Source organism: Platichthys flesus, chromosome 19, assembly GCF_949316205.1.
Source record: "Platichthys flesus chromosome 19, fPlaFle2.1, whole genome shotgun sequence".
NCBI lineage: Eukaryota > Metazoa > Chordata > Actinopteri > Pleuronectiformes > Pleuronectidae > Platichthys > Platichthys flesus.
The window spans coordinates 16,713,915-16,731,251 of NC_084963.1; the positions used below are offsets into that span (position 1 = coordinate 16,713,915).

Sequence of the window (17,337 nt, forward strand, 5' to 3'; positions counted from 1 at the left end):
TAGCGTCCGGGCTCTGAAGGTGACTGGTGTCTGTGTCATCCATCACAGGGGCTTCCTTTAAGTTGATGCATAATAGAGCCTCTCAATCAACTTCCTGCCTTATTGTCACCTCCCTCTTTCCTGTCCAGGGGAGCCAAAGGGAGGGGAAAAAAACAGAAAGAGGGACTGACAAGAGGAGTCAAGGTTACATCCCTCTTATTCTCTTATTTACACTTCAGGTGTTATGGTCTCGTGCTTCGCAACAAGACAACAATGGATGGAAGGGTGAAGGGGCTTGTGTGGGCACTCGTGTCAGGCTTTAACTGTCCACTGTGTCAAATTGGTGATAATAAGCAGTTTGAAGCCTTGTCCTGTCCCGCCCCCCCCCCCCCCCCCACTCATGTCGCTGCCTCCTGCTCGGGGCGCGGCGACAAGACAGGACCTTGAAGCAGGATGTGTCTGTCAGGGAGGTAAATCTCCGTTGTGATGGGGTGGCAAACATTACGGCCAGCTTTATCGACACCGACTGCTCTGACACATCCAAAAGTGGCCCAATAAATTTGCAGGCTGCCGGTGGCGTGACGGGCGCTCGCGAGGGCGTAGTGGCGTTACAGCACAGAGACAAATGTTTGTTTGACCTCCTCCACAGGCGCTGTGCCGGGTCTGGGCACAGGAGACACTGCTAGTCTGTCAAGGAGATGAAGAGATAATGTAGTTGTTTGGGTTTATTCTGTATCTGATAGGACCTGTAGTTTACTCTTTGTTAAATGCTGGTGCCTCTATGACACATGAGCTCAACTCAAGCCTATGTTGCATCATTTAGATTTCTGTTATTTAGCCTATACCCCCATTGATAAACATGGGGTGCACAAAATGATAAAATCATGTTAATCTTCAACAAACAGTGATTGGGTGACATTATAACTTGGTTGAAAGGAGGATTTATTGCAGCACTCTTGTATTATACTTTATTACATTTAGCAGGGTGTACCTAATATACGACAATGCACTCATAAAAAGGTCATTTGAAGAAAGGGAAGTCAGGCACCGTTGATAGACATTAGGGTTTGAGAAAATGGTTATACATTACATTTGGAGTTACATAGGACTAATCATTTGTCATGGGAACTTTGCAGACATGGGTTAATATTAATGGTGTATTTCACTATTTTACACATAATAGTCTGTTTACCATTCTAGAGGCTTTATGCTGCTTGTGAAATAGGTGGTGTGATGTCTTTTGTGGCTCTGCAGGACGTTTTTGGTAAGAAAATATCCAAGATAAGTTTTTGAGATTAGAGGAAACAAATCTTTTCAACCAAGGGGTGTAGAGTTTCAAAGATCTGGGCATGCAACAGGCAAGAATGGCGAAATGAAAGATCCTATTGAGTTGCATGATGGGAAACATAAGGTCCAGGGAGGTAAAATTATCATATTGTGGCTTTGGTTGTTACAGATTTGGCCACTGCTTCAAACCCTTTAAACTTCTGTTGGGTTTCTCTTTACCATTTTCTGTCATGTATCTACCTGTCAATCTGAAGTTATTGACAGAGGTTCTTTGTTGATGTACTTCACCATTCCTTGTAGAAAATAAATTCAAACTGATAACAAAAAGACTATGTTGGCGTTTAGCGAGTGCATAACTTTGCAAAAAGTGTTTTGAAAAATGTTGGAAAAACCATCCTGGATTGGCCCGTTTATCTGGTTCTGCTTGAAAACGTAGTGTGTTCCTCCTTAGGTCACATCCCTGGTAGACAGTACAATAAACTAACCTTAATAAGCAACATTCTCCTGTTTCATGATTAGATCAGTAAATATTTGAAATAGCATTGATGATATTAAAAAGGACTCTGACCTTATCACCTCAGTGTTAGTGAGTGTGAGTGTCTCACGCATTACAGTTTTTTCGATCATTAAATTAAGAAACCTGTTGCATTATTCTTGTCTCGCTCTCACAGTACATTGATGGCGAGTGTTCGATCTCTGCTCAACAATCTCCCCCTCCAAAATGAGCGCGCTGGAGCCTCGTCTCTGCGCCACGTCTTGCACGTCAAACCGATCCTTCATCCTCACACGCTACACGACAAGTCTGTGGATGCCTCGAACATTTCTCACCCGAGTCAGAACGGGGAAGGGGGGGGTTGGTACATTCATTTTCAACAAAACAACACGCACTGACACCACTCAACGCTGTGCCTTCCCATCATGGCTGCATGTGTCCACTGTGTTTCTTCATGTTATATACTTAGTCATATTCAATTAGCGTAATTACTTAACACACATCGCCTCTTCCTGAAGTCTGTTGTTAACAGGAACTGTTCTTATACTACTGCCTGTTGATTTTAATGTACAACTTCATTATATGTCCTATTATTTTTGCCCATCACTCTCTACTTGTGTGAAAAAAATATATATTTGGAACTGAGAAGGGATTTTCTTTTCTTTTTTTGCAGTCTCTTAACTCATGCTCATTTGCACCAGGATGTGTTGGCCCTGTGTCGGAGTGTGAGTACACTCGGGTGCTAAGTGTTTTAGAGGGTGTGAAACGGCGTTATCCATCCTGGTGTTTAAAACTAATTAGTGCTGCCACTCAAAACAGAAGGACCTCTCTGACTCTTACTGAAGAAAGAAGAGGCTACACATGCTTGGCACACTTTTGTGATGATTTGTATTGGTACAGCAGAGGCATGCCTCAAGTTGATGCCTATTATGGAAATATTCTCATAGATAAATATATTTAGATAGCGTGTTGTTGTGTTGCATTGTGTGGGCCGCCCCTGGTCTGTCTTACAAGAGCTGACAGGTGCCACCGTCAAGTGGAAGAAAACAAACGCCACCAATTGTGAACAAGATTCGTCGGAGTGATGAGAATTAAATAAATATTTTATGAGAAAAAAAAATACACCACCTCCACCACCTTTCTTTTCCACACCTCTCAGGGGTAATGTAGTTTCCTGCCTCTGAAAAGGTAAAAGCCCCTTTTAAAAAAGGGCTGCGAGTGGCAGTTTTGGCCCGTGCAGGCACTTGTGCTTCTATTCATTAGAGCTTCTATTTATTCAGCCGGGGTTCGACCGAGCATCCAGCCCATTTCCATCTAACTAAGCTGATTTGGAACATTTCTTAAATGGGCCCCTCTTTACCCTACAGAGTTAATGAAGGGAGTGGTGGTGGTGGAGGTTTTATCAGCCAACATTCTGTCCCTCGCCACAGAAAAGTGCTGCATTCTGGCTTCTGATTGGACACAATGAATTGCATGAATGTATGTGATGGAAAGAGCGGGGATTCTTGCATTAATCTGTTCTCTTGTGTAGATGCATTTGCACTGTAATGCACAAGGCGTCCCTGGATATTGTGTTGATGTGGCGAGCGCTGAGCTCCTGTGCAATTTTTTGTATGTCGTTTTTTTTTTTTAATACTTCCGTCTCCTCTTCTGGTCTCAGCCTGCTTTTGTCGCAGTTAATAATTCATGGACCAATCACAGCTTTTGATGACAATAATGATGATCACATAGGATTTTCAAGAAGTTTGATTCAACATTGTTTGTTTATACATTTTTCATGCTTTTTTTCAGGTCACCACTCCATCTTTCGGCCCCGTGACAACCTATGAGCTGCTTCACCACATGACAGGAAAAGGTCTCTCAGCCAAGTACCACTTCCCCAGGCAGCCTTGTCTATACCAGCCCAGTATGGTGGCGGTGCAGGTCGTACTGACCAACGGCTCGGATCACAGCCTGGAGGAGATCCATATAGGAGACAGAAACCCTGCCAGTCTGAACATCCACTGCTTCAACACCATAGGTGAGTACAGTGGACGCACATCCGAATTAATCCACTGCTTCTACAGAGCACTGGTCCCCTGGTTATTCAAAATTTGGAGATGAACAGTTGAGAGCTATGCGTTTCTTTCTGAAAGCGATAGTTTCCTTGGTAGAAACAGCATATCTGCATATCACTAAGCATTACTTCACATTACCAATGGATTTAACATTATCTAGAATAAGTGAATAAAGTAAATTTAAATAGGCATTATGAATCCAGTGGTGGTATTTAATCTTTTATCTCTGTGTGTCAAGTTCCTATTTAGAAAGATAAAATATGATTGTGAGGTGTATTTTTGGGGTATAGAGCTCCCACACAATCAAATTTCCTCTCTTTATTTTATAAAAAGCCCACTGGACTGTTATTATTGACTTAGTGTCAGACCTCATACAGGCTGGGTGACAAGTTGGTCAAACTCCAGCATGACCTCAGTTGTCTGTTTTTTGCGTTTCATTCTTGACACGACACATTTTCTTCCCCTCCCGTGTAATGTAAACAATCACATTTATTTCAATCTGAACTTTCTCCCTTTCCTCCACAATGGAGCTCTGCCTTTACAATGATTGTTTTTCAAGAAGATATTAAATGATTATTGTATTGGCTGTCAGCCCAGCAAATAGCCCGATCCCTATTCGGCTAATCCCTGTTCGTTAGTATCGATCAGGACCGACGGACACAGACTTCATATTTCTTGTCACACTGTGGTATGATCGTTACACTGAGTATAATATAAGGCTGAGAGCAGTGCTCCCACAAGATTTTCACATACACACACACACACACACACAGCAGGGCAGTGTGCGCTGGAGCACATTAAAACCGTCAATTGCAAGGGATTGATTGGGCATTGAAGGAACTCAAGCAGCCAAACAGTGGCTAATTTGGATCGATTGAGCCCGGCCACTGTGAGCGTGCGGCTGGAGTTGATTTGGCTAAGTTGCAGACGATGAATACAGACAAAGCTTTATGTTGTGTTGCGTGTTAGATAAGGGATAACACATACAGGTTTGTATTTAATAAGAAATATTGCACTGTGCATCTACGAGGTGCCAAACTTCCCAGTGCTGCTCGTCTCCATGTTAATGGCTATTTAACACATCATTTTACTGTTTAAAATATGTAGTATTTGTGATTCTGTCGCAGCTAATGTCCTGCAATGGTTCCGTTAATCAATTAACAAGTTAATTTGCTACTACTAGTCACGTCCTCTACTTTTAATACATTCCCCTTGTGAAACCAGATTTAAATCTGCTTAATGATTTAATAGCACACACTAATTTTATCAGAACTCTAAATACACCTTATTATCTTTTTCATTGAGATCCATACAGTATTCACTGGGAAATGGGAAAAAAAACATCAGGATCCGCCCCCTTTTCTTTTGGATCCATCCCAAAAATTGAATGGGTTCTGTCTATCGACAAGTTTCCAATAAATCTGATTTCCTGCATAATCCTATTGAAACCCAAACAAACCAATAAATGAACCGGGGGAAAGCTTAACGTGGCGGAGTTTATTAGCTATGTGAGTTTTCTGTGTTTTAAAGGAGAATTCCAGTTTATTACATCATGGCTTTTAGTTGATCTTGATCAATTCTGTTTTAATTAATATTATTACATTTATAACTTCCTGCTTCAATTTAGATGCACCACAATAACAGTAGTTGTGCACATTGCACACACCGTTTTTCTGTCATTTTGACAGCCTTTATATCTTTTCTTATGAGACACTGTTGTTCTTAAACTAAAGCACTTCAAGACTGTTTTAAATATGTGATGGAAATCATTAAAAACATCACAGTAAGACCCGAGATTGCATAACTCCTTTCAATAAGCAGTTTCTGAAAAACCCTTTCTGAAAGCAGAGCAGAAGATCAAGCAGTTTTTGAATTGACTGTAGTGTGACTCACTATTTTAGAACTAACATTGAAATATCAAAAGAAGAATGATTGTTGGTTTACAGTGTGAACAATGGTCTTTAGCCCCTTGTTGAATCTTCACATTTATTCTTGAAACACCTTTTGACTTCAGATGACATTCCAAATTGTTTATCTCGTAGTATATACATAGACACAGAAGACCAGGGAGTAGTAACAAAGACAGTGTGAGAGAAGCTGTGATGGCTGGATTAGGAGTGAGTCCATGATGGCTCTGTTTTCAGAGGGTTTCCTCAGGAGCCTCCTATCTGCTCTGCCCCGGCTTTAGAAAGAGTTATAAAGTAAGATAGCCCTGCTCCACGGAGAGAGAAACGCAGCCCGACTGGGGGAGCGTGGAGGATGTTTCTGTCTGTCTGTGTTCTTCCCATCCCTAACCTCTCCCCCCTCCTCCTCCTCCTCCCGTCCTCCTCCCATGGCATTCAGCTGTCCAGACTCCCTCTTCAGCGTTTTTTGGCTTTACTTAACTCTCTTTTTGAACTCGCGTTTCTCCCACTCCGTCCATCTCTCTTGATGCTGATGCCCTCTTTGACAAGCCTGTAGTTTTGGAAATATGCTAGTCCTTCATGTGTTTTTTTTTTTTTAGAGGTGTGGGGAATGAGATTGAAGGATGGTTTTCACGCGGTGGCCTTGCTTTGTGAAGTAGAAAACACAAGTGCTGCGGATGCCTGTCTGTTCCACTCTGCTGCTGCCCTCCCCCCTCCGCCTCCCCCCCTCTCCCTTTGCAGCTCCATCCCTCCAACGCGATGCACACTGTGCCCTTGTCACTCACTCTTCCTTTTCTCCTTTCCTCCCCTCTTTTTTCATGTTCAGAGCGACTGGAGCCCGAGGCCTCAGTGACGGTTTCCATGGGTGTTGACTTCAGCGACTCGACGCAAGCAGCCAACTTCCAGTTGTGGTAAGACGACCTGACATCCGCTCATTTCAAGTCAGGTGTTTGTTTTTTTCCCCCTCAGATTTTCAGGTGTACCTCTTTTTCACTTGGTACCCTCTGCTACACATCTCTTTCCGTCTCCACCAACACATCTCCTTTATGTTTCTCTTAAGTCCATTTGTTTCCTCTCTTCTCTTGTTCTTTGTTAATTCTCCTTTTCCTACCCGCTCTGTGCCAGCACTCCCAGGTGAGACATCAGCCACAATTGATCCTGGTTCACTGGGATAACAATTATTCCTGCAGTAATCAGCCCCAGCCCAAATCAACCTGCTGAATGCCATTGGCACCGCTGCTCAGCCGCTCAATAACCTTATCAGAAAATCTGTTTGGGATGGGGGAATCAATCCGGCACAAAATGCCATTCACAGAGCTTGGTTTGCAAAGCAATCAGAAGAGAAGCATTTCATACACAAACAAAGCATAAACACACACACATACTCACAAACACTATACGACACATGTTGTTCTGTATTCATCCAGATTAAGATGAGTTGTAAATACAGAATATCAAGTCAAAATTATAATCTTGATTTCCCCTTTACGTTAGATATTCTATAAATACATCACTATTCATGTACTCTTCTCTTTTCTCCCTCAGCACCAAGGAGGACCAGTTCAGTGTGTCCATCCAGCCGGCTGTAGGAGAGCTGTTTATGCCCAGTACCATGACAGAAGAGGACTTCTGTAAGGAGCAAGGTGAGTTCACTTTAGATCGTCATTACTACTCAATATAAACTGTTATTGTACCAATTCAAATTACAGGACCTGTTCTGACCTGTTGTTTGCTTTTATCAAATATTATTTACTTGCCAGAAAGTGGCAGAAACATCCAGACAGGAATTAGTTTTTAACAGATGTAATGTAAATAGACTAATACCCTACCTCAAACCTTTTTGTCATATCTGAGTGTTAGTTTCTTGTCATCAGCCCACAATTGACATGATACTGAAATATTTGCAGCTAGAATGTCACTCAGTAGACTCTGCCAAGGCTAAACAGTCCCTTTTATGAAACCACGTTTAAATTCACTAGATTCAGATTATTTTGAGGATCTGCAACAAATTTCACACACTTATAAATATCCATTTCCTAAACATTTTCCTAAAGTGTCCTTTCCCGCCCTCTGACCTGGATCCACACCACAATTTGATAAGATCTCCTTGGCGGAGGTTATAATTGGCTGGTAGATTGATCAGTTCAGCTCTGGTAATGAAGGAACATGTCACTCAATGTTACTTCTGGTTCATTTATATGTCTTAAACTGTGTTTCAATGACAATGGAGCTTTATGGCACAGATAATTAAATGTTATCAGGCTACACCAAAACAAAAAATACAAAATATCGCCAGATCTTTTATCTATAGGTGATAGAATTGTAAGAGGAAAAATACATTTTTCACACAATCTCCCTTTAAATCTTATATTTACACCGTCATGTTTTTCTTCTTTATTGTCTGCAGTTTTCATAAATGATTCTACAAAGAAATAAAATCCCAGCCTGCCTCTAAACATTTCCTCACCCGTAACTCATTAGAGCAAATTGCTTTCTTCTTATGAGGCACTTAATGGTATTTCCAAAACAAACCTCCAAAGCAGAAGCACACACACCTGTAGAGCTGCGTGCTGTGGCAGCCATTGAGAGCCGAGAGCACACTCGTATCTCAGCCATCAGTGTGCTCTTTAAGTGCCTTCTAAATGCTGGTTCCGCCTTAATTAATCTGCATTCACTGTGTTCAGAGCTCGGCTGAATACAACTGGCACTCAGACAAGAGTGGATTGAACAGAGAAGAGCAAGTTGCCTTGCCGGACCCTTTTCTCTCTCGAGCACGATGCCACATTGTAGCAATTGAGTGAAGTTAATGAATTCTTTAATTTAACAGGTTTTCATTATATTTGCCTTTTTAAGACCTCGTTTATTTCTACCAAACCTGTGCACATGTATCTCCATTCTTTTTTGAATAAATTCTTGTTCATTGATAAGAACACTGCAATTTTTTTTTTACTTTATTTGCATTACTAATAGATGCACAATTTTGTTTCCTTTTCCGATTTGATGAATCATTAAATGCTATTTTAACATGTTCTGTTAGTGTCAGACCGGAAATCAGGAGCTGTAATTTATTCCACGCTAATACAAACGCACAAGCATATAAGTGGTCTTGATTTAAACTGTGCAAATACATTCAATTTACAGTCGTAACTGAATTTAGCCTCTGTTCGTGTCGGTCTCTGTTTTTTGCGGTTAAACCTTTTTGCATCTCCTCAGGTAAGCTCCTGGGCATGAATGAGACCTCGGAAACCATCACCATGGCAACAGCAAACACCTCCAGCCAGTCCATCAGCAAGCACGTCCTGTCTGCGGCCAACGTCGGAGTGGTGTCGTCCAGCCAGAGCAACGTCCACAGGTGAGACGTCCAGAAATGTGTTGTGTTTTTTGTCACGCCGAAGTTAATTATATAAATTCTGTCTGTTCCTCACTGGGATTATTAGTGTAACTTTATGGATTGGGAACATTTTCATTCTTCAAATAAATAATTTAAAATAGATAAGAAGTAAAAAGATAGGAAAGAAAAGTGTATGAAAAGCTGATGTCTTGTAATATAATATCTTCAAATATACTGTATTAGTTATCTGACTGCATTTATTATCCAGGTGACTGTTATGTAGATGATGTGCAGCTTGAAGGGAAGTATGGGATGTTTTCTCCATAGCTTGACAAGCATTTCTCGCTAAGTGATTTACTATTTCCTGTCATCTATTGGAAAGGTTCACCCACAGAGCAGTAAGGAAAGGAGGGATGATTTCCCAGTGAATGACACAAGCTCTTCTCTTTATACAAAGGCCCATTTTGTCCTTGATAAACACATTGTATGTATATGATATTACATATTACATGTCACAGTCTGAAGTAAATAGCAAATTATAGTTTTATTAAATCAGCTATATCCTGTGAGGATCTCACTTTCAGGGAAGACCAGAGTACATGCAAATTATGGAAGATACTGAAGAGTAGTAATACATATACAAGTGTGGGAAATACAGTAATGGAAGTTAATTAATAATAGAAAAGGAAAGTGTAAAACTTATTTCATTGCATGACAACACATACTCAACCCCCCCAGATATGTGTGTCAGCAGGAGCAAGATTGATGAAGTGATGAACCCTCACATCAGGAGAAATAGTAAAAACAAAGATCACACTTTGACGCTCTTCTGAGAGTCACAGATAATTTTACACATGGACTTTGTTTACCGTGTCAGAGAGCGATAAGATGAATGGTCCCGGCTACATGTGCCAGTCATAATTGCGCTTTACGTGTTTAGTCAGACGGTGCATGTGCGTGTATCAGAGAGTGAAAGTGCCTGTGTTCCTGATCACCCTCACACACACATGCCAGGGGAATGCCCTGAGAAGCCTGGCTGTGTAATTGGTGTACACAGAGTGTGCTAATGAGCTTCCTCCTCTGTCACGCACACCCGAACACCTGATAGATAATTACACCTCCCTCTCTCTCTCTCTCTCTCTCTCTCTCTCTCTCTCTCTCTCTCTCTCTCTCTCTCGCCTCATCTCTGCACCCCACCCCCCATCTGTCTCTCCCTCCACGCCGCTGTCTCTCTTTCACTTCCTCTTTGTCTTTCACTCCATCCCTTCGCGCCACAATCTGTCCTCCTCCTGCTTGTCCGTCTCTTTCCGTTCGTCTTTGGTGATAATTTCTTTATAGATTTAGCTTGAATTAGAGGATGGAGGAGACTGGGACAGCGAGGAAGTCAGAGTGGGGGATACAAAGAATAAGGAGACCACAGCACAAGGGCACAGAGAGCTGAAAGAGTGAGAGGAGATCAATGTGAGCCAGTGGGAGAAGCTGGCATCCAATAAGCCCATACTTCATTCAGAATAACCAATAACTCAAATGACTCCAGGCCATCAATCTCCCTCCTGCTTCAGTGATGGCTAAAGAGGACGACAGTCTCCCAATGTTACCCTGTAGTCTTCGAATAATAAAGACAGTCTCATATTGTCCGGTTGTGTCCGTGCCACTTATTGGAAATGATGGAGTTACTCACTGACAAAATCCTCAGTGTTTGTCTCCTCAGACTGAAGCAGTGGGTTTGACAGCCTTGTCTTTGAGAAATGCGAAGGAAGCAAGTTTCGTTGCCTTTATGTGTCATTTATCAAGAAGTTCCTCTACATCTCGTCCATCTATGGTTTAGATTCAATGCCATTGGCTGGGCAGGTTCATGATGTTTAATTTAAGGTGATCAAATAATTGACTGACTTTATTACGTCTTCCAATTTGTTTGTTTGCCTGTTTGTTAATTAGCATGATTGAGCTAAAACCCTGGGAGGGATTGCCACCAGACTTCGGATCTGGATTAGGGGGCGGATATTTTTTTTCTCATTCTTTTATATTGTGAGAATAATTTCTCAGAGAATAATAAAGGATGAAAAATCATTATGTTAAATATGGTGCCGATGTAGATAAAAATCTGAATGTAGTGAATTAAAATGTGTTGGTGAAGGTATGGACTCTATTGAGTACAATAGTTGTGTTATGATTAGAGCTGCAACAATTCCTTGATAGACAGAACCTTAATCTCCTACAGTTTAGCTACATGAGTCATGTAAGTCATTTCAAAGCAGCATTAGGCTCTTTTCACTTTACAGAGCGATGCTTTGAGGTTTGTTTATTCTGTCGACCTGTTTTTGTTTGGGAACAGTTTTCCTTTGAGATTTAACATTCATCATCATGGCTTTATTTAAACTACATCTTCCTCTTCCCAACTGTGGATCTAAACCAAGTCTTATAGAACAAGATTACAAGGATTATCATCTTATGATTGTTGTTTTTTTATCATTAATATCAGACAAAAGTGATAAATCCTCAGTTTTTTTCCGGTTACCAAAAAATATAAATATAAAAAATTGTATTCAGATATAAAAACAGGGAAAAGCAACAAATCGTTATGTTTTTAGAAAATTTGTGAACCAGTCATTGTTTGACTTTTTTCTGCCTAATAACAATTGACTGTTGAAGTAATCAGCTAATCTTTTCGGTCCCTGTAATTACTTCGATCACGGTCACTGTTGTGTATTGCTGCCGCATATACTTTGAATAACAAGCAGATCGATCTGATCGGATACACCCACTGAGAGCTTATCGTGGAGGTCACCTCTCTCTTCATGTCTACTGACGAGAGAGGTGACCTCCATCCAGGCCTCCCTGATAAGTTCACACAAAGAACCTGCCCTCACAGGAGTGGGAGTTTGGGTTTAGTGTAGAATGGATGTTATTTCAATAAGAAGCCTTTGAATGATAAGTGTGCTTCAGACAGACCTAGTGTTATTGACGGCAGCTCCGTGTATGACACCGCTTCGGTTGAACAAAGCGACAGCCTGCCTCCCCCTCTGCACCACTGCTTTCCCTGCACTCCCCTTGTTTATCAGCAGGGTGCAGCACTGCTTTTCCCCAAGCAGGCGCCGGAGCGAGCGGAGGGGGATGCCACAGAAACACAAAAATTGATTGCTGGAAAGGAGGATGGCAATAAATCAAGCAGGAAAGCAAATGTAGACAACGCTGTTCTTGTTTATGTCTAAACAGGCGGAATAGAATAAATGTGCTCTATTTTTCAGTCCGTTTGAAAGCAAATTTGATCGAATTTTGCATGCATTGCCAATCCCTCTGGTTAGATCCTAATTTAAAAAAAAAAAAAGCTGTACCCCTTGATTTATAAGCTGTGCTTTCTCTTTACACTTTGATATAATTAAATTATGTTTCTTTAAACACTGGGAATTTTCCTCTTTTCAGTGAGGTTGAATTCTTGTTCCTATTTAACATTTAATTGAGTGTCATTTGTAACCTGACTAATTAAATGTCTGGTCTCTCCATTATAGATTGCTTAGCAGACACTGTGGCACATGATCTGTCTTCAGATGATACGAAATGCACCATGAAACCGATGTAATGTGGGTTATTTTCAGACAACAATGAAGATGCAACATGTTTATCTCAGTTATCGGTGATGTGTTTTCCTCAAGCCCTTGAGGTAAATTCTCATCTCCTCCTCCCAACTTGTCCCTGTTCTTCTTCACCCTCTGTCGTCCATACGTCCTCTATACCGTTTGTGTCCATCTGTGTGTCTGTATGGCCGAGCTCTGGAGATGTGTGAAGGGTGCCTGGTTGTAATTGGGGCTAATGGCTCTGGCCATCTGCCTGCTCTGAGCCTGGTCACTTGTGGGCGCCTCTGCTCTGGCCTCGCTGACCAGTCGGTTGAAGGACGCTCTTCCACTTGTCCACCTGGCCCAAGAACCAGGATGGAACAATAGCGTCCAGCTTCAGCCGCCACACAGTTGCCCTCAGCCTTTCCAAATTTCCGATTTAAGTGAAAACATGATGCGCTTTAATCGTTTCCAGAGAATGATAAAACATGGCTGAACGTTTTCTCGAGATTGTTGTGGGACTCCTGCATTCTTGGTTGCTGGGCCGAATCATCAGCGGCCCGTGTCGTCTCGGTGTGAGGGTGAATGCAAAGGTGAAGCCCACTTTGTGTTTGCAGTGGCAGGGTGGAGGGGAGGCAGATGGCACACACAGGCTCTCTGCACTGAGGAGAATCACAGATAATTGGAGAGTGATGCTTAGCCGCAGCCCTGCCGATCGATGCCAATCCGCCTGCTCTAAGTCCAGGGGTTATGCTTTGCTTTTCTTTCCATACACTGCAATTAATCCAGTGTTTAGCCCAGTATGTGAAGAGTGCAGGGGAATACCAATGACCCGTTTAAGGCCTCGCATGTCCTTAATCTTTCCCATCTAGTCCTTAAAAATGCACCGATGTTGTGTTAGATTCTTCCGTGAATCGGGGCCAGTCTCTGCGTTTGGCCGCACACCGACAGCAGAGTAGAAATATTCAAAGGAAATGCGCTTGGAAATCAAACACAATCACAACACGCTCCTGTTTCCTTGACTCGCTCCTATTCCATCACATGAACAAATGCCCACAGCAGCGTCTCCTGAGACGAAATGAAAGCAGCCTCAGGCTAGTGTTAACTAGCTGAGTAAATGATAGATTTATATCCTAAATCCATTAGCAAAGCCACAGGGACCACATAGACACCTTAAGCTGGGGACAGTGGGGGCGAGAGGGGGACTGTGGGAGCTGGACACTAGCATGCATGGTTATGATTGCGTGTTGAAACTAACATGTAAATGAAGACCGGATAAAAATGATTATTTTTGGCTGCGAAGCACATCCTGGATTTCCGCAGTTAGTCATTCAGAATAATACACAACCTCTGAATAATTTAAAGAAGCGAGAGCCGAGCAAAGAGTTGGTGTTTTTCAGATAAATTAATCCTCTTCTTGAATGGCTTGCGTTTCCTGCTGAAGTGGCTAATATTTTAATTAAGCCTGAGGAGGACTCTCTCTCTTCTCCCTGAGAGCTCGCTGATAAACTCCCTCCCCTCTGTTGATGGTAATTTAGCAGCTCCCCAGAGACACACCCAGACAAACTGGGTTTGTGAGCCAGCACAGAGTCATTGTGCATGCATGTACCCTCCGCGGCGCCCACCCTCCCGTCCCCATCTTTAACTTGTGCGTGCTAATTGGTGGACGTGCTGGTTGCTTCCATCGCGCAGCACAGGTTTGCGGGGCTCTCGTGACAGCGCCTGTCCACAGGCCGTCCTGCGGGGCCTCTTCACCAGCTTTAGTCAGGCCTAAGTGGGGCTCTTTGTGGGCTGTTTGTCAGGCCTAAGCGGGCTGCCACGGGGGGTCTTTGTTGCAGGGATGTAGTGCTAAATTGAGGCAGATGGCTGGGAGTTAGCCACGTGAGGCTCTGAGATGCAAAGGGCCAGAGGGGAGCGGGAGAGGGGGCCCAGTTCGGCTCTGTCACCCTCAAAAAGGGTCACAGTGGGTCATAGCCCCTGTCTGCCTCTTGTTAGCACTCTCAATGGGGACCATGTGCACCCAGATCTGCCCCTGGTCCGGTGGGACAGTATCCAAGGAAACGAGGGGGACTGAGAATTCTAGCGATGGCCCGGAGGGAGCTGGTGGGACGGGGCATCCCCCATCCCAGTCCCATGGCTCCCACACAATCATAGACACCCACAGTCCATAAAAACAGGCTAATTTCTAATTGACTGGCATGAAGGGCGTGTCTCACCCCTAATGGCTCTTTAGTCAGTTGGAATAATAGACTGTCTGTTGCTTCACTCTCTATATTTCCTGTCACATAGTTTTTCCTCCTTTGTCTCTCTCCCTAATTTAGGGTAATTACAAGGTGTGAGATGTTAGAGAATTTTCTAATGTGAGGATTTATGGGTGGAGGTGAGAAATGTGAGTTAAGTGCAAAGGTCCCTGGCTGGCCAACGCATTTGTCTTCATTTTTAAGCTGCTTGATGTTTGTTATACATTAGCTGTTCAATAATATAGTAGTCACTGGCTTCACTTCTGTTTTTTTATGTTAATTATGTTTGTTGAGTTGAAAAAGGGAACATGTGGGTAGCAAAACAAAGTAGAAATCATCAATTTTTTTCTACAACAACAATATAAACACAATTTCACTAGAGTGGGGGTTCACACCTTTGTTTTTTTTTCATAAAGATCCATGAAATATTTTAATAAACCCCCAACTCGTGATTTGAAGAAAGTGGGGGAAAATATCCTAGATCCGCCCACAGGTCTAGTTACTCACATAAACGTTGAGTTGGGTCCACAAAATATCATTGTAACTGGTCGAGTACTCTTTGAGTAATGCTGCTAAAGAACAAAAAGTAGTTAAAAACATAACCTGCTTCGCGGAGATAATAAACGCATTATAGAAATTATTAAAGATAAATTACAAATAAGTCTCATTCTGCTTAAGTTAATTTCCTTGTTTTTATTTTCAAACCGCATCACATACCTGACACCCGCCGTCATCATCACTCCGTCCACTAATGATAAATGGCTGAAATGTACTTTTCCATTTTCATGAAACCTATTTGCTTCAACCAAGATGATGGAAGTGGGTTGTTTTTTTCAAATTTTGACTTTTGCAGATGAATCCCCCCTTAAATGAGTCTGACAGGTGGATGGAAACGTATTTCGTAATTAAGTCTGGTGACATCTAACGATGATGATTATTGGATTTAGATATTTCTCACTGAAATGTATCCATAAATACACAAGAGGTGAAAGGAATTTTTTTGTGGTTCTTTCAGCATCGAATCTCTTTCCAGAAACTGTATCCCTGTTACCTAAGAAGCATTTTTGTTTGGACCATTTCTTTGGTAGAAGGTAGCTCCAGTGAAATCTTTCATCATTCACCATAAGGCCACAGCTCCCACAGTACATGTTTGCCCTGGAATCTGATGAATCTGATCTCATTCCCCTGCAGGTTTGCTGGGCGGACGGTCAGCAGCGGAGCCCTGGTCCTGGTGTCCCTGGAGACGAAGGAGTCCTCCTGTGCCCTGCTCACGGTCAACACAGAAAAGAGCGTCATGGCGTCCATGTTGCTCCGAGACCTCAAACAAGCCCTCGCCCAAGCATAGAGCAGACACCCCGTAATCAAATATTTCATACATTATATTTCTGTGGTTTGGGAGGATTTAGGCATCTGAAATCCTGAGACTGGAGAGCTATAGCTTGAACTTGCGTGCCCACAGAGAATGAGCGATCAGCGATTCTTATTTTTCTGGTCTGCTACTTTGGAAAAGATTGTCCTGAACCACGGGAATAACTTTGTGACATTCTTGAATTAAGTGTTTATCCCCTTTAAAACACACATGATGCATCATAAATGTGTTATTACCTTTTTTAAAACGGGACACCTGCCCTCAGCTATTTCTGTTCGTCCAACTTTGTCCTTCACAAACATGACACTCCTCCATCAAGAGAATTTCACACTTACTGGTCGTTCATCTCAGAAGAATTCATAACGTTCGCAGTTCTTACCAAGGGTATATTATATTATTAACCAGAAATATTGTGCAGCAAGAGCTTACTACGTCACAATGCTAAAGGCCAAGCACTCAGGCCCTGTTTATTTCTTTATCAATCAAGATGCTCCACAAAGAAATCTGAAGCGTCACTCTCCGACTGTATTGATATTTGTGCCTGAGCCATTGATGAATATAGTTTCTTTTAAAGCAAAGAGAAGCAGAGTAGCAGTGCCAACCCAAGTGAACATTGTCGTACATTTATAAGCTTTTATCAAACCAAACGAGTCTCTGTTCGTGTTGTAGTTTTACATTCCAACTTTAAAACTGCCCGAAAATCCCATTTTTCAAAGTGCCTTTCACATGATTTCAATAATGTTATTTAGAATACCAGACATATAGATTAGACGTCAAACGACAAGGTCTTTTTATTTGTATCGCATTTGCTGAACAATAAAAAAGTGAACTTACTGAACTTGTTTCTGTGTCTTGCTGCTGCTAACGCTCTGGGTGTGTTTAGTGTCGCTGCTGTGATATATCATCATTTAGCTGAGTGGGGCTGAAACACAGGAACGTTAATGGTGAACGCTGCTAAATGACTGAAGTATAAACCAATGCACTCATTTTTGCCACTCACCCATTCACACACACATTCAAATACTGCATCTTTTGGCAGCACTTTATCTATCACACAAAGCGGTGTGTGAGTGAGGTTTCAGTATCTTGGAATCAAACTGCCAACCCTCTGGTTACTGGACAA

At 42.2% G+C, this 17,337-nt stretch overlaps 1 protein-coding gene across 2 annotated transcripts in view; it reads left to right on the top strand.

Moving 5' to 3' along the window:
• The window catches only part of ap3b1a (adaptor related protein complex 3 subunit beta 1a), a 55,048-nt gene extending 38,000 nt beyond the window's left edge, over window positions 1-17,048 (top strand). For both annotated transcript variants that reach the window (XM_062412292.1, XM_062412291.1), the window contains exons 23-27: window positions 3,551-3,779; window positions 6,547-6,631; window positions 7,266-7,363; window positions 8,934-9,072; window positions 16,037-17,048. In XM_062412292.1, the coding sequence (XP_062268276.1) occupies window positions 3,551-3,779; window positions 6,547-6,631; window positions 7,266-7,363; window positions 8,934-9,072; window positions 16,037-16,190 (705 nt within the window). In that variant the 3' untranslated portion in view covers window positions 16,191-17,048. The remainder of the gene's footprint in view (window positions 1-3,550; window positions 3,780-6,546; window positions 6,632-7,265; window positions 7,364-8,933; window positions 9,073-16,036) is intronic.
• Window positions 17,049-17,337: the final 289 nt, after the last annotated feature.